This window comes from Hypanus sabinus, chromosome X1 (assembly GCF_030144855.1).
Source record: "Hypanus sabinus isolate sHypSab1 chromosome X1, sHypSab1.hap1, whole genome shotgun sequence".
Taxonomy (NCBI): Eukaryota; Metazoa; Chordata; class Chondrichthyes; order Myliobatiformes; family Dasyatidae; genus Hypanus; species Hypanus sabinus.
Genome location: NC_082738.1, coordinates 16,282,927 through 16,300,960, shown reverse-complemented (window position 1 = coordinate 16,300,960; position 18,034 = coordinate 16,282,927). Strand labels below are relative to the sequence as shown.

Below are 18,034 nucleotides of genomic sequence, written 5' to 3'. Positions count from 1 at the left end.
CTCCAATCAATGCTGAATACACAGCTCAGGTTACAAGCTTGACAAGCAAAGATGCACAGATGTCAAGTGCAGGATATATCACACAGTGGCACTGCCACAGATATATGGTCTGTAGGACTGCACTGACACTCCAGAGGCAATAAATTAAAATACACAGCACAAAAGAAGCCCATCCTATTTATGCCAGCTGAAAATAAAGCTGTTTATATACAGTAGATCCATTTCTCGGTCCTTAGCTTACAATTTTGTAGCTTATCTGCATAAAATTTAAATTCAGTTCATTTAATAATTCTGGAATTAAAAGCTAGTACCAAGAAGGGAGAACCATAAAAATACTGCATTACTGTTAGAAACTTTAACTGCCCTCAAAAATGGGAATGTGGACAGTGGAGAAAGTCCAGTTTCAAGCGCTCCTGGGCATGGTCAGGATGGGCTCCATTTATGCTGGAGTCTGTGGAAAAGCTCTCAGTGAAATTATGGAAAAGAAAAACTGGTCTATTGAGATACAGTGTGAATCTTGTTTGTGAAAGGAAGCTGCTGCCTTGCATATATAAAAAGGGGCATATATGCTGTAAAGTTTATGAAAAAATAATTTGAGACAAAAGTTAGCGATGGGCAATTAATGCTGACCTTACCGGCAATTCCCACATCCCATAAATCAATTAAAAGCCCCACTACTCTCCCCCACAACTCCCCAAAATCACTTACTTTGATGTTGTGCCATCTGGGTTAGTCCACCTGAAAAAAGAGGAAATTTAGTGTGGGTGTGAGTAAGTGAGAAGAGACCAGAAACCTAGCACTAAAGGGCCAGCATTCAATTGATAAACAAAAAGAGTGGTTTGAAAGCTTGCATTTTCTCAGTTTGCCATTCAAATACTAAAAGCATCAGATTTCTGCACAATATTTTAAATCTCCCCTGGATTGCAGAATCAGGTGTGGGAAACCCCATAACCCAGGGAACAGACAATAATTTATTGAAGGCAAGATTCAGAATTGAAGGCATAATTCTAAAATGATAGCCTGTGCAAGGCCAGGCTGCTAAAGTAACTGGCAACAATTTGCCCTTGAATGTACAACATATCCCATCTGAAAGTGCTTTTGGATTTGTCAAATAACAGCTTAAAAGCTGAACTATAAGGAAAGTTACCAAGACAGATCACAAAGGCTTGATTAAGGAGATTGTTTAAGTAATATCTTTAAGGAGGATAGAGACAGGGAGGTTTAGGGAGTGAATTCCAGAGTCAGGATCCAGGCAGCTGGAGGCATGGCTGCAAGAACTGGAGGAATGCAGCAATCTAGAAAGTTTATAGAAGCTGGAAGGAATTACAGAGACTAAGGCTGGGAGGTGAGTCAGTGAGACATTTGGAAAGGATTGGGATTTTAAAACTAAGTCACTTTTGGAATGGGAGCTGATATACAGTAAGCACAAATGTAAAAAGTGGATGTGACCTGGAGTGAATTAAGAGTTCAGAGTAGCACTGTTATGTTTTGTAACTCCAAAACATAAATCGAATGAAAAGAAAACACAGGAGCCTGGGAGAACATGTACACTTAGCTTTTCTTTAGTGAGGTGCACACGTATGATGTGGTGCTGTAATGACGTATACCATTCATATACTTTTATATAGACAATAGACAATAGGTGCAGAAGTAGACCGTTCGGCCCTTCGAGCCTGCACCTCCATTTTGAGATCATGGCTGATCAACTACTATCAATACCCGGTTCCTGCCTTGTCCCCATATCCCTTGATTCCCCTATCCATAAGATACCTATCTAGCTCCTTCTTGAAAGCATCCAGAGAATTGGCCTCCACTACCTTCCGAGGCAGTGCATTCCAGACCCCCACAACTCTCTGGGAGAAGAACAACCCATAATGAATTATGTAAACATCAAAGAATGCTTAATCAAACAATGTGTTGACAATATTACTCAAATATCATTGAAATATTAAATACACTATACTCCTCCCCTTTAGCTATAAACTCCAACTTAATACAGAATGCATCTCACATATATATATTTCATACTCTTGTGGGATAATATCTTTCCTGACAAGGAGTATCACTCTGCCTGCCAGATGAGACTTGTGACTGTGAAATAATCTCAGGTTCTGGGGCCGCCTCTGTGCTGGTTGTAGGAGTTAGTTGACTCTGGAACTGCAGGAAGTGGTTCCGACAGCTCTGGACAGCTTTCTTCTCCAACGATCGACTCTGCTCCCCTCAACTGATCAATGTGTTGCCTCCAGGTGACATCGGACACCATCTCCGCTGTGTCGGAGAGTGGACCAGTTCTGTCCTTAATCTTTCCAAGTACCCACTTTTGATCACCTCTGTAGTCTCTCACCAGGACTGCTTGTCCAGCACACTCCTTCTCAGACTGGTTTTGAGGAGATCCCAGCGTGAGTGCAAGGGATGACCAGGAACAGCGTAGCTGGTGAGTTGTTGGTCGTGTACCGTGCTGCATTACAATATGCAAGGAGGAAATTGGCAAACTTCTGATTCAGTGTCAGTGTAGTGTGTTCTTTAGACTCTGGTCAAACTTTTCTGCCAAGCCATCTGTAGCTGGGTGGTATGGTGTAAATGTAATCTATTTTATTCAATTAATTTTCAGGAAGGACTGAAACTGTTCCACAACAAACTGTGGTCCACTGTCATTAGCTAACTGTTCTAGAACACTAGCCCTTGAGAAGAATTTTCTCAACATATCAACAGAGTGTGAGGCTGTAGTGGAGGCTATTGGGAACACTCTGGATGGCCACTCCGTAGCTGCATCCACTGCTACTAAGAAATTTGTGTCCATAAATAGTCAAGCAAAATCCATATGAAACCTCCGTCAGGGCAATTGAACACATTTATCTTTCCGATGTAGCCATTTCTGCTTTTTTAAAAATTTATGATTATTATCACCCAGTACTCTGTTTATGAACCCATGAATTTTGTCTGTTTACTACTTTTTTAAAATTCAGACATCTTTCTGTCCCCCCTGAAGAAAAATGTGCTGTGCTTTTTAAAAATTCAAACATCTCTTTCTTCCCTTCCAAAAAAAAACACTGCGATTTTTTAACTCTAACATCTTGTTCTGCTAGAACACATAGGTAGTTGTCTTGGGTTTATTTTAAAACTTACTTGTCACCACTGTTATGTTTTGTAACTCCAAAACATAAATCTAATGGAAAGAAAACACAGGGGCCTGGGAGAATGTGTGCGCTTAGGTATGATGTGGTGGCAGAATGACGTATACCATTCATATCCTTTTACATAAAACCCATAATAAATTATTTAAACAACAATTAATGCTTAATCAAACAATATATTTACAATATTACTGAAATATTAAATACACAACAAACACTTGCCCAATGGGATGAGCATATCATAAACACAAGAAAGTCTGCAAATGCTGGAAATCCAAAGCAACACACACAAAGTGCTGGAGGAACTCAGCAGGTCAGGCAGTATCTTTGGAACTGAATAAACAGTTGACATATCAGGCAATAAACCATAAGACCATCAGATATAGGCCACTTGGCCCATTGAGTCTGCTCCACTATTTCATCTAGGCTGATCTAATTTTCCTCTCAACCACAATCTCCTGCCTTCGCCCCAAATCCCTTCATATCCTGACTAAACAAGAATCTATCAACCTCTGCCTTAAATATAAAGATTGGTCTCCACAGTAGTCTGTGGCAAAAAATTCCACAGATTTACGATTCTCTGGCTAATGAAATTTCTCCTCATCTCCATTCTAAAAAGACACCTTCTGAGGCTGTGTCCTCTGGTCTTAGACTCTCCACCATGGGAAACATCCTCTCCACCTCTACTCTGTCAAGGCCTTTCACCATTTGATAGGTTTCAATGAGGTCACTTCTTCTGAATTCCAGCAAGTACAGAGCCATTCAATCCTGGATTTATTTTCATTTTCACCAATGTAGAGCAGACTGTATTGGGAGCACCAGACACAATAGACTACCCCAGCAGATTTGCAGGTGAAGTGTTGCCTCACTTGGAAGGACGGTTTGGGGCCTTGAAAGGAGGTGGAGGAGGGGAATGGGCAGGTGTAGCAGTTAGGCCGCTTACAGGGAAAAGTGCTTGGAGAAAGATTCATGGGGAGGGACGGACATATACCCAAATTCTGTTCACGTTGTGTAAGGTTATGCAAGGCTCATAGCTAGAGGTTTATAGCTTCATGTAGCATGAGCTGAATAGTAAACAAAAAAAAACATTGAATATTACTTGAAAAATAGTAAATAAATCCTCGATACAAGGGTATGGGGCTTAGCGTAGCCGTAGGGATTCGTAAGTATATGTCCCCGTCCTTTGGTCTGACAAGATGTTCAATGGGTGCCATTTCTGGTTCTACACAAAATAGAGACCTTTACAGAGATATGGTGTGACTGTTCCAAGACAGATTCTGACATTTCCCTATTTGCTGCCTCAGTGAGGCAGTCGGTCAGGGTCGACCATGGATGTCGTGTCCCAGCTGTGTAGATACGCAAGCCTGGGCAGTACGATATGGAGAGGAAGCTGTTGCCCATGGAGCAAGCTCCCCCTCTCCACACATCTGATGAACCCAAAGGAACGGCAGAGACCGACCGATACAGTTTGGCACCAGCAGTGTCGCAGGAGTTGCCAGTCAGCAATGAACTCAACGTAGGACTGTCTTAGCGAGTCCAGCTCCAGATTTTCCCCTCAGGGTTTACTCCTAAAGCCTTCCCCATGAGTGGGTATAGCCACAAGGCAGCGGAGGTTTGAGATCAGAATTTCCCTTCTCCTAGATGAGCTGTCAACCGCGGCTGACGAGCCCCTTCTGACTGAAGCAACTGGTTTTAAGGAGCCAGTGACCCGCCTTTGCCCCTTCTCCTGTCAGTAGAAACGGTTCCGCCGGGCTAAGCCACACGTGAAGGCCAGGCGCTGGACTTGGTTGTCAGAGACTATTTGAGTCACACGCCATTGGGAGCATTTAATAGATAGTGGGAGCTTGTCCCCATTACCACCCCTAGCTCTCACAACCTTAAGGAAATAGGGCTTGCTGCTTTAATTACTCAAGTTTATGTCCAAAGAATCTGAGGCAGAGAAAAGACAACAATGCCGAAGGGTGAAGTTACCTTTTGTCCTGGGGACCCAGGTTGCAGAACGTTACAGTGTTAACTGGGTAATGTCGTCTGAAAAAAATCCTGTGGATCATGAAAAAAAAAGGATATATTTAGAAAAGTGGAGAGTTTAGGGGTTTGTGCAGCTCCATTTTCAAACTCTTCCATCAAGTCATCTTTATACAAACAAAGTAAACAAAGCTAACATCATCTCCAACACAACATTTTGCTTCTAACAGCTTTCCACTAGAATGCATGCCTAGACTTTAACATTATTTATCATCACTTTTTAAACAGATTTTGCTTTGGAGATGTATAGACTTTGTCAGCTCCACAAATTTGCCTGAATCTCACTGGTAAATGTGAATCTCTAAAGATCTGGTTGAGAGCCTGCTTCAGGTCAGCATGAATGAGCAGTGTTGTCTGAATGATGGCCTCTCCTCAAGAAGTTACCAGTAGGAAATGAAGAACAGTAGTAAGCTGAACATGGATAATCATTCATTTTTCAGTCCTGCAGTTCAAATGAAGAATTGCATTTTAAGTGCAATTTCAACAAGCTCAGAACACCCTCAATGTGCTTTCTAACCATGAAACAGCAATGAAGTATGCTTGCTGCTGTAATGCAGGAAAAAGAGCAGCCAGTTTGTGCAAAGGAAGCACCCACACACAATAGTTTGATTATGGCCAGATGATTAATTTCACTGATCCTGAGGGCTAGGCTTTGGCCCATACAAAAGTTCAAAGTAAAACTTTATTATCAGAGTACATACATGTCACCACATACAATCCTGAGATTCTTTTCCTTGCAGGCATACTTAGCAAGCCTATAGAACAGCAACTATAAACAAGATCAATGAATAACAAGCTGTGCAAATGCAAATATAAATAAATAGCAATAAATAACGAGAGCATGAAGCAAGAAAGAGTCCTTAAAGTGAGACAATCGGTTATGGAACATCTCAATAGAATGAGTGCAGTTATCCCCTGTTGTTCAAGAGCCTGATGGTTAAGGGATAGAAACTGTTCTTGAACCTGGTGGTGCAAGTCCTCAGGCACTTGTATCTTCTACCTGATGGCAGCAGCGAGAAAAGAGTATGGCCTGGGTGGTGAGGATCTTTGATGATGGATGCTGCCTTTCTACGACAACATTTCATGTAGATGTGCTCAACGGTTGTATCTTTTACACCCACCTAAGAGAGCAGACAGGGCCTCAGCTTAAGTCCTCACTTGCAATATATGATCAAATGGTAAATTTGAATGCTATGTTAAGTTGGCTTCTGGGGAAGGCCTTATTCCAGAAATAGACAGTGTTATTTCCCAAATTAATGAACTAAATGAGCCTGGGCCAATAAAAATTTGCAGCAGGATATTACAATAACTTATGCTTCTGGTAATACAGTTTTGGCCTTACTTCCGTTGGCTGTCGGTTAGGGTGATGCCCTGCACTGAGACTTTGAAGTGGACCATGGTGGCAGTAGGCCGAGGCTTCATAGCAAATGTCTGCATGGTTGCTTTGGCAACAGCCTGTGGGCCAGTGAGCGACTCTGTCTCCACTGAGTTGATATACAACACGTTGCAAGCTGAAAAGAGGAAACAAAGATTGAATTGTACAGCACAGCTGAAGAATTCCCAACAGTAAAGAAATTACTAAACTGCTGCAAAGCAAGCAAGTCAGATCAGTGCTTTGATGAGACATTAACAACTGTTCCCCATGCTCATCAATCACTACGATTTAATCATCAGTCTTTTTCTTTTTTTCTTTCTTTTTCATTGTTGAATTTTTCTCGACAAATACATAGTGGTCATAATAGTACAAAGGGAGTGAGATTACATTGTTGGCAATTAATACATGTGAGTAGAAACTATAGATAACACCAATATAATTGACCTCCCAAATTCTTAATATAGACAAGATACAAGGGAATGAAAAGATGAAAAAAAAACCCAAATTGAAAAATCAAAAACAAAGTGAACTAAACAGAACTAAAACTTAACAAAGCTGGGCTATTCTATTATATCAGATAAAAGCATTAATGTCGTCAACTCCGCTCCTCTACTCAAATTAATAAATAATATAAAGGAATCGGAAAATGTCAAATTACATTCTATGAAAGCATTGGATGAATGGCCTCCAAGTTTCTTCAAATTTAACTGAGGGATCAAAGGTACCACTTCTAATTTTTTCTAAGTTTAAACAGGATATGGTTTGGGAAAACCATTGAGAAGTAGTTGGAGGATGTGTCTCTTTCCAATTCAATAAAATAGATCCTCTAGCCATTAAAGTAGCAAATGCAATCATCTGCTGAGCTGCAGAGGGCAGATCAATCATTGGTAAGCCAAAAATTGCAGTGATAGGGTGGGGTTGTAAATCAATGTGCAAAACTGTAGAAAATGTATCAAAAATATCTTCCCAAAATATTTCCAAAAGAGGACAAAAGACCAAAAGAGGCTACCTCAGAATGACATTTATCACAGATCGGATTTATATGAGAGTAAAAATGAGCTAATTTCACTTTAGACATATGAGCTCCATGCACCACTTTAAATTGAATCAACATGTGTTTAGCACAAATAGAAGAAAAGTTAACTAATTGAAAAATTTTCTCCCATTCCTCTATAGGTAAGGAAAGTTGAAGTTCCTTCTCCCATTCATTTTTAATTTTATTGGATATATCTGACGGTATTTTCATAATCATATCATAAATGATTGCTATTAAACTCTTTTGATAAGGGTTTAAGCCTAAAATTTTTTCCATGATATCGGTTGGTTATGAAATCGGAAAAGTAGATAACGTAGTATTCAAAAAATCTCTGATCTGTAAATATCTACAAAAATGGGATCTGGGCAAATTATATTTGTTAGTTAACTTTTCAAAAGACATGAAACAGTTATCCAAAAATAAATCACGAAAACATATTATACCCTTCATTTTCCATACCAAAAGAGGGTTGAAAGAAAAAATGAGATATAATAGGACTTGATAAAATAAATTTATTCAAGCCAAACCATTTACGAAACTGAAACCATATTCGTAATGTATATTTAATTATTGGATTAACCATTTGTTTATTCAATTTAGAAAGAACAAAGGGAAACAAAGTCCCTAAAATGGAAATCAATGAAAATCCTTGTGCAGAATTACATTCAAGGTTAACCCATTGCGGACTGACATTAATATCCACATCTTGAGTCCAAAATATTAAATATCAAATAATAATTACCCAATAATAAAATCTTAAATTCAGCAGTGCCAGGCGACCGCTCTTTTTTGGATTTCTGCAAGTACTTTTTACTTAACCTAGGATTTTTATTCTGCCATATATAAGACGAAATTTTAGAGTCAATAGTATCAAAAAAGGATTTGGGAATAAAGATTGGTACTGCTTGGAAAAGATATAAAAATTTAGGTAAAATAATCATCTTAATAGCATTAATTCCATCAATCAGTGATATAGACAGTGAGGACCATTTAGTAAGCGATTGTTTGACCTGGTCTATTAAAGGTAGATCATCAGTCCATTAATTAAACTAAATTCTTCCACATTAAATTTAAGAGGATGTTTGTCTATTAATAAATAATCATTCAGCACAGATGAAGTTCACATAACCCATCGGATCTAAACCAGATTTTTTGAAAGGGCTACCCAGCTGGCCTCACTCTTCTACTTTCCTCATTTTACCTTCCCTGAATTGACAGTTTAGTGGTAAAGTTATGGGCATCTGGACAACTAACCCAGGGGCAGGAGTTCAAGGCCCATTACAGCATCTAGGGAAATTAAATACAAATAATTGGATTCAAAATGGTCTGAGTGCAACTACTGGATTGGACCCATTTTACTGACCAGATCTTGCTGGGAAGGAACTCCACCACCTAATCTGGTCAACATATGACTCCAGATCTATCAATGAAGTTGACTATTAATTGTTTTCTCAGATCAGGGGAAATTAAGGATGGAAGGTAAATGCTGGCACTACCAGCGACAACGATGTTGGGTGACTAAGAAAGAAGTCTAGCCCTCTTTTGGAAGCTCCTGTTGAATTTGCTTTCAGGCTACATATCATGGGTCACAACACGTGCATGAAAAATCTCATCCTGTCCTGCAAGTCAATGCCAGCATGGATGCCACTCCAAGGACTCTCCTCACCTGCTCCCTGTTTAAGCAGTTCAGCAGCGGTACTGGTGTGGCCAGGGACAACGCTCTCCTGGATTTCATCCATGGGATCTGCAAGAGGAAGGCAGAATGAATCAGGTAAGCTGTCAGTGAGAGCTGTGGTAGTCTGTAGAAAAAAATAAGTAAGAAAGGACAGGTGGGGTAGGAGAAATGATTGGTGAGGAGGGTGGGAAGTGGGATGAGGGAGAAGATAGGAAATGGGAGGGGAGAGAGGGGTATGAAGGGGTGGAAGAGCTAGGGAAGCAGAAGAGAGGGAGCAGAAAAGTGCGAAGAAAGGATAGAAGCACGAGCAAGGGGAGGAGGGGAGAGGGGGAGGGAAAGCGTAACTGAGGGGAGGGGAGGGAGTGGAGATACAGAAGGTGGAAGGTGGGAGAGGAAGGGAAGGAAGCAGGAATGAGGGTCCCACTCCAACAAAACCCCCGTCCATAACCTGCTGTTATTTGAAACGAAAAATAAGCTTTTAAATAGGTCAAGCTTTGTTGTGAAAAAATTCAAGAAGGATTGAATAAGCTTAAGTCCCTGGCTGAAGACAATTTGTAGGGGACTATGAGATAATGAAACCTGGTCATTGGGCAAATTAAGTTTATCTTTGGTCCAACAAAGGTAGATCCAACTAGACCATAGATGGAAGAGTAGAGCAGTCAGTGGGAGTCACTACTTTCTGGAGGGGTGGCAGTGAACTAGTCCAGATCACCAACACAGTGTGAGCCAACCAGCAAAGGAAGCAAGTGCCCAGCAGAACAAGACATGGCCTCAGACTTGGCGTTTACTCCATTCTGAGTGAGATTAAGTATCACTGGCTACACAAAGGTTTCAAGGAACTAGCAAACAATGATTGTTTGAAATTTAGCTCTGTTGGTAGGGGCCTGCAATTCTTCATTTAAGAAGGCAGTATTAAAGTACAAGGTCAAGTATATCCTGGTCTGAGTATTAAATATTCCAATCCATCATTCTCAAGCCAGAGTAGTGCAGGAATTGGGAGCTAATCCTGACAAGCTGGTAGGCTGGAAAAGATTACTGATGGGAATTCTGTTCCTGGAATGCCATTCCATATCAAGGCTGATTCTATGCCATCTATGTTTCCAACCCAATCTCCAAATCTGCTGATTTCCTTAGTATCCAAAAATTACTCATACCAGCCTTGAAGATGTTCAGTAACTGAACAACACAGTCCTCTGGGGAGAAATCCTCAGACACTCACACCCCTCCAGATGTTTACATTTTTCCTAATCTGTCAGAAATGTCTTAATCCCTTATTCTGATTCTCTGGCCCGGGGAAAAGGCTCCCAGTATCCTTCCAGTTAATCTCACTTGATATTGCAGAGTCTCAACGAGACCACCTCTCAACTGCAATGAACATCCTCAAGCTTCCCTAATGGGATACGCCCCTCATTCCCAGATGAATATCTTTGTCCTGGGCTGTCGTTGAGTCTTCTACTTCTAGTGTCAGATTCAGAGGGAGCATCTCCCACAGCAGCCCTCCTCCTGCCTGCTCAGTTGGGTTACCAATTGTGAAACAACTCAGAACCAGAATAATATGTGAACAAGAAATAGGAGCACTGCCTACCCCCAATCCCTATCTTCAGGCTTTTGGCCAAGTTTTATTTCCCAGTCCCTTTTACACACATATCCAGAATCTGGAATGTCATGTGTCAAGGCGGCTTCATGACTCAGAAGCACTTCTGATTTTGACCATACAAAATGTATTTCAAGGTTTATTTCACCTTTATCCGGAATCTTCAACTTGTAAGGCAGGGAGATGGGTGTGATAGAGTGCTGATACACCAGAGCTGACAGGCTTCCTGTGGGAGATCCAAACACAAAGGCCAGTTAGTTCTTTAACACAAGTATCTGCAGGCTCATTTAAAATAAACAGCTTTCTCAGAGCAGCTCACTATATCACCAGAACATCTTAAAGACCAGCACAGGGGGTCTTCAGCACAGTCTCTTATAGATTCAGTGGAGAATTCAAGGAATCTTCTTCAACATAAGAGCGACTAGAGATGGAATGTGACCCCTCAGGATGTGGCTGAGGCAAATAGTATAGAGATATTTATGAGGGAGCTAGATAAACACTTGAGAGGAAAAAGGAATAGGATTATATGTAGATAAGGAAAGAGGAAGGAAGGTGGGATAAGGCTCAATTACAGCTTGAGTACTGATATGGACGTCATAACTGAAGGCACAACATTAAGGGTGTGGGAGGAGCAGCATTTAGGGAGTGTTACACTGTGAAGGGGTGGTACTGAAGTAGTGCTGTAGTGAGCGAGAGGCAGCATTAAGGGAATGCTGCACTGTGGGAGTGGTGGTACTGAGGGAGTGTTGCACTGTGGGATTGGTGGTACTGAGGGAGTGTCGCACTGTGGGACGGGTGGTATCAACCAAGGAAATACTGAACTGTTGGAGGGAGAGTGCTGAGGGACTCACTGCTGGTGGGAAGACATTGAAAGAATGCTGCGCTGCTAGACAGGCGATGTTGTCACACTGTGTTGGAGACACCATCTTTCAGATAAGATGATAAAGAAAGGCCAAGTCTGCTGTCTCAGATGGGTAGAAAAATTCCTGTAGCCACTGTTTGCAAGGGTGAATGACCAGAGATATATGAGTGGGAGAGAGAAAATATGAATCCTTTTGTTAATTTAATGGCAAGACAAGGAGTCATTGTATGATAGGACCGAACAGATTCATGTTCCTAGACAATCTGCAGACTGTGAACAGGAACAGATTTTGGACTATTAGTGTGAGCTTAAAACCTGCCATTTTAATAGACATACCAAAGTGCGGTTCATTCTGACAGCCCTTGATCTTCACTCCCTTCGGGCCTGTTTCAACAAGAAAATGCCTGACAAGCAGTTCATTTGGGTCACCTGTGGTAACAATGCAGAGAGACAGGACACAGAGGTCAACATAGCTGAGGGAAGACATTCACTCCTTCCAATTCATCCTTACCCAGAGAATTTGAGATTCTCAAAACCAAAATATTCCACGTTTTACATCCAAACATGGAAATTGGCAGGCTCAGAACAGCTCTAGGAAGCACAATATTATCTCCATTTCTGCCAGACAACAGGATTTAGTCCCAGCCTCTGCTCCCAAAATCATCACTTGGCATTTCTATTTCAGAGTCAATTTGACCAAATTCTGGAGTCTGTTTTTGTGAGAAAAGGGACTGGGTTTTGGCCTACAATCAGACTTCACATCCCCAACCTGATGCCAAACTGTACAATGCCAGCAATAGCAGTTAAGGTGTGCCTCATTTAGGAAAGGAGGGATTCTCTGTGATAGAAGCATCAGTTGGAACCCAGGTGAGGTGTTAACTCCTCTCTGAGGGAGAGGTAAATTGAATTCCTGTTAAACTCATTTAAATCTATGTGCTGCACATTTGCTCATTGGGGCCCCACCAAATAGTTGGTCCACTGGGAAGCATAGCTCTGTGCTCATAGCAGCCAGTCAGAGGCTGGGTATCCTGTGGCAAGTGACTCACCACCTGACACCCAAATTCTTTCCATCATCGAGAAAGTGCAAGTCAGGAGTGTGATGGGACACTCTCCATTTGCCTAGATGATGTAGCTCCAACAACTCCCAAGAAGCTCAACATCATTCAAGATCAAAGCAGCCACTTGACTGGCACACTATCCACCACCCTAAACATTCCTTCCTTTCAGCATCAGCACACAGTGGCTACTGTGTTAAAACATGCACAGCAGTCACTCACGCAGGCAATTCTGACAGCACCTCCCAAACCCATGACTTTTACCACTGTGAAAGACAAAAAGAGTAGGTGCAGGGGAACACCACTACCTGCAGGTTTCCCTCTGAGTCAAAGACCACCTTGAATTGGAAATGATGCTGATCATTCAGCATCACTGTCTTCACCAGGACTGCACCACTCCTTTCCTAAGGTCAGTTAGGGATGGGCTGTAAATGCTGGACTGGACAATGATGCCCATGTCCCAGAAATGAATAAAAAATTGTAGAAAAATAACATGTGTAAGCTCACAAAGAGGGTGCATTCAATCTGGAAGTTCTCAAGGTTCAAACTTCAAAGTAAATTTATTATCAAAGTACTTGGCTGTTCGAATGAACCTCAAAACTAGAAATTTAGTTCTTGGCTTCAGACTTGATTGTGCCACTCACTGCACACTAAACACACCCATAACATCAGCACCCCAAACCAAGACCTCACTGGCTTTCCGCAACTTACCTTTAATGCTGTGGGAACTGAAGTTAGCTGGAGGCATCAGCACTTTGAGGGCAAGGCCATAGGCCCCCTGAAATGAATTGCTGTCCCGAATCAGGAATGAGCCAGGCTCCCGGTCTTTCAGAAGGGCAATGGCTGCAATTGGAAGAGGGTGAATAAGTAGATATTTGTATTCCTTTTGTACAAAGTTATTTAAATTTCTAATTACCAGCGTCAGCTGTGATCAGTCTACAATGATCTGTTCAGACCAGTCACAAAGCCGTCCTGGGTCACTGCCCCCTCAGGACAAGAGTGAAACAGAGAAACCAGAGGGGACTGGAAGAGAGTGGATGGAGGAGATAGGAAAGGAAGGCAGGAGAGTTTAGACAGGAACAGAGGATACTGAATCAGAGGAGAATATTAGATTGGAGCACAGAGGACTGGAGTGGACTGCTCAAGAACCTGCCTTGTCCCATTCCACTTAAGTTAATGGAACAAGAACCAGGTATGTTTGCCAACAGGCTACCTGGTGCCTGAGTGATATGCCATCCTTCCTACTTTACTTGGATGTTTTCATTGTGTCAGTAGCCTTGATAAAATTGAGGGAGAAAGGGCTGCGCTGGAGAAACCATTGCATGTCCTCCTCTGAACTCCTCCCTTTGTGATCAGTCTGCAGGCTGGTTTAGAAAGGGTTAAAAATATTGATATAACTTTCATTGTTATCTATGGCACTGTGTCCAGAATAGTTTTTCCCATCTCCATGACAACACATGCTAAATAGTCCGTTCCCACCAGGCTATTTTTGGAAAAGACCTCGGTGTCAGAACAACAGGAAGTTGCTGCCGAGCTCTGCTTGAAATTTAATGAAAAAACTACTTCAGGTTGCTGAGCTGGGTTAAGTTGTTATTTATGGACAAAAGCAATATCCCAAAATGCTCACTCAACAAAGGTCACCCATATGTAGCACCCATGACAGGCAGAAGGCACACAGTGCAGGTCATGATATCATACTAACAGTTAGTGTGATTTCTGTGCAAGAATCTTTGTGAAGTCTGCACTGTATAAAAAGAATCAAGGAGATGTCAGGGATAAGATTTTTTACGCAGAATGGTGAGTGCATGGAATGGGCTGCCGGCGATGCTGGTGGAGGCGGGTACGATAGGGTCTTTTAAGAGACTCCTGGACAGGTACACGGAGCTTAGAAAAATAGAGGGCTATGAGTAACCCTAGGTAATCTCTCAGGTAAGAACATGTTCGGCACCGCTTTGTGGGCCAAAGGGCCTGTATTGTGCTGTAGGTTTTCTATGTTAACCACAGTTCCAGAGTCACATTTGATCTGTGGTCAGTGTGGAGTTTGTATCTTCTCTGGTTTCCTCACATATCCCAAATATGTGGAGTTGGCAGGTTAATTGCTTGTTGCAAATGTCCCTAGTGTATGGGTGAGGGGAAGATGGACACAAATCTACCAGCACTGGTGATGTGGTGTTGAGTATAAGCTAGACAGGGTAACGATGATAGATTGTCTTTCCCGAAGGATTTTAGAGAACCAGTTATTTTATTTTACATTAATAGTCAGTTTCAGGATGATAGTTATTAAGACTATATTTCTTTTAAAGTTTCAGGTTAGGGTACCAAGGTGGGACTTGAATTCATGCTTCCAGATTTTGTATTTAGGTGAATGTAATTCCTAACCATTACACAACCATATCCTGTGGGTTAAATGACTCCAAACTCTGTCTCTCAAGGACCAGGACTACCACTGGAACATAGAGTTCCAACTTTTCTCTCACCACATCCCAGTCACATTGGGCAAGAAATTACAGGAATGTCTGAGTCTCCATAAGTTGCATTGCCAAATATATAATAGAATGAGAGATCTGCCATTAAAGTTCACCTTGGTCCCTGGAGATGTTCGGCTTATACCAAAACTTAGATGTGTCTTGGACAAACTTGGCATTGATATGGCTTTCCTGATATCCATCTGCAAGAAAAAAAAAGGCAAAGGTTCAACCTGTTGAAACAGAGTAGCCCCTCTGTTCAGACCCCAGAAGACAGGGAGGGACAAAGAGACAAACCAAAGAAACATTTCAGCCCGGCATGCTGAGGGGAAATCAGCAATCACACCTGATTTCTGCTTCCTCTACTGCCTGAGGTCACAGGGTGGCCATTTAGCATTTACATTGTTTGGCTGGCTGAGTCTTCTCTGGGGCTGAGCTTTATCTCATGTCAAATTCTGGAAATCTCGAAGGTACTTAGGGTTGGAAGGAAAGGGAAATGGGATTTGTCTCCTGGGTGGGAGGAACAGAAGATTCAGTATGGGACATGCTGGCCCTTCTTACTTGAAAAAAAAATTCAACCTGGCCCTGCACCAACACAGCCCACACAGAACACTCTTCAGTTTGCTCATACACTTTGGCAAAGCCAAGCAAGGCTGATGCAAGCCAGTCCAGGATAAAATATACCCCTACTTTTGGGTTGCCTATTGTCTAGGTCTGGGGGGCAGGGTGGAGATATGTCTCTACCAAAGGAGGTGTAAGGCCCTCCTTCCCTCCACTAAGCACCTGCTTAGCCCCCTGATCAGGGTCATGTGAAGCCATGGGAGCAGGTGGTGGATGGTCGTATGAGCAGCTGGTGCATATCACAAGTCCTGGTTATGCGACCATTGACTCCAGGCAGACAATCTCTGAAGAGTCTTGATAATGGCTGGGGAGTCACCCATCTTGTAAAGACACTGCCCAGAAGGCGGCAATATCAAACCACTTCTGTAAAAACTTTGCCAAGAACAATCATGATCATGGAAAGCCCATGACCACTTACATGATGATGATGACTGTGTGCATGCCTTCATGTCTCCAGTAGTCCAGGTTAAATCCTGACCCTAGATGTTGTCTGTGTGGAATTTACACATTCTTGCAGTGTGGTTATGTCCCATATCCCCAAAACGCAGGTTGAATGGCCACTGCAAGTTACCCCAGTGTGTGGGTGAGTGGTAGAATCTGGAGGGAGTTGATGGGAATGTGAGAGAGAATTGGTTACGTGGAGATAGGTCAAGGAATGGGTTTCTGAGAGCTAGTGTACACTTGAAAGGCTAATTAAATCCTTTTGTGCTGTTAAGAAATATAAAAGCAGAAACTGTTGATGTGCGTGACTACATTGGGCAGGGTTCGCATGATTAATGCTCTCTTGGCCAGACTCTTGGATGTTGCCAGGACCAGGAGGTGTTTCATGGTTCCTGAAAATTCCAGGTTTGACCCTGAGTCTTGATAAAATCACCAAGGACATTGCTGCTGTTGTAAGTCACAAGATCTGCCCACCTCCATTTTCTGATTGGTGTCAGGGGCATGACAGGTCAGTTCTTAGACCCTATCTAACATGTCTAAAACAAGGGATCACAGTCTCAAAGTAGAGTGTCAGCCTGAGGGTGGTGAATCTGTGGAATCCTCTGCCTAAGAGAGCTATGGAAGTTCAAACATTAATTTACTCAAGACCAATAGATTTTTGGATCTTCTGGGATTCAAGAGATGTCGGGCCAGCGAAGGAAAGTGGTTCTGAGGTAGGAGATCAGGAATGATCTTATTGAATAGTGAATAGACACAAGGGTCTAAATAGCCTAATGCTGCTCCTATTTCCATTGCAATTTCATCCCCACCAAAATGGTATCAGTCTAAGCTTCTGACCTGTGACCTCTTAGTTTAAGGAACTTGTGAGTAAAAAGGAACTTGAAAGTGGCCACTTACCTGTTAATGAATGCATTGGGAAGTCCAAAGTGGTTGGGGAGAAGGTCACATGGTGTGTAGTACCTTCATTAGGAGTTTGTGCGCCTCTGTGTGTGATTGAGAAGGACCTTTCATTTGCTGGTCCATGGCTGGCAGACATCCGCCGTTTCTCTGGTAAAGGTGGTTGCTGTGGGTACATCGAGCCGCTTGATTGGTAGGTGAATACTTCAGAAGGAGAGGTAGGAGCACTGTAGGGAGTCACAACTGGGAAGGCAGGGGTTGGAGGTGCCAAGGAATCTGGACTTCCTTGGCATGATTGTGATGCTGCAGGGTCCAGACTCAACAGCTGGTGTTGTGTGTTGATAAAGCAAGGGTTGCTCGTGGTGTCGTTCGATGGATGCCTGACAATGGCTGAAGTTGGCGATGTAATCGAGTTGCAGTGGTCAGAGGTAGTCTCTGGTAAACACCCCTTCATGACTGGGCTGCAGGGTGGTGGTGACCGAGTGAAACCATCTTTATTTTGGTTTGGACTTCGCTGTGTGTCATTGGTCAATGACTGATGAGTACTCCCCAGGTCACTAGACACTGTGTGGGTCTCAATGCCATTTACCTGATAGGCACTGGACTGCTGGTTAGCTGGACTGCTAGGGCTCTTGCTTCTTTGACAGCTGTTTCCTGGCTCAGGAGAGACAGTGGTGGGGGGCAGACTTGCCTCTGGTCTGGGTAGGGATGCCTGCTTTTGTCCAGTAACCAGAGGGGTCTGCATTGGTGTTGTAGGGCTGCCATCTGTTGTCGCCGTACTGCTGATAGTAACATAAAAGTGAAAAAAGTTATAGCATCAGCAACATAAAGAATTAGGATACAGAAGCTCAGTT

At 42.5% G+C, this 18,034-nt stretch overlaps 1 protein-coding gene across 7 annotated transcripts in view; it reads right to left on the bottom strand.

The window, feature by feature from the left end:
• Positions 1–18,034, bottom strand: part of LOC132384632 (tensin-2-like) — a 259,306-nt gene that overhangs the window by 8,057 nt on the left and 233,215 nt on the right. For 6 of the 7 annotated variants that reach the window (XM_059955932.1, XM_059955938.1, XM_059955936.1 and 3 more), the window contains 9 exons: positions 17,181–17,962; positions 15,338–15,424; positions 13,468–13,599; positions 12,038–12,130; positions 10,988–11,065; positions 9,237–9,314; positions 6,502–6,670; positions 5,106–5,174; positions 709–738 (listed from right to left, as the gene is read on the bottom strand). In XM_059955932.1, the coding sequence (XP_059811915.1) occupies positions 709–738; positions 5,106–5,174; positions 6,502–6,670; positions 9,237–9,314; positions 10,988–11,065; positions 12,038–12,130; positions 13,468–13,599; positions 15,338–15,424; positions 17,181–17,962 (1,518 nt within the window). The remainder of the gene's footprint in view (positions 1–708; positions 739–5,105; positions 5,175–6,501; positions 6,671–9,236; positions 9,315–10,987; positions 11,066–12,037; positions 12,131–13,467; positions 13,600–15,337; positions 15,425–17,180; positions 17,963–18,034) is intronic. The other variant, XM_059955933.1, reaches the window with a different exon arrangement.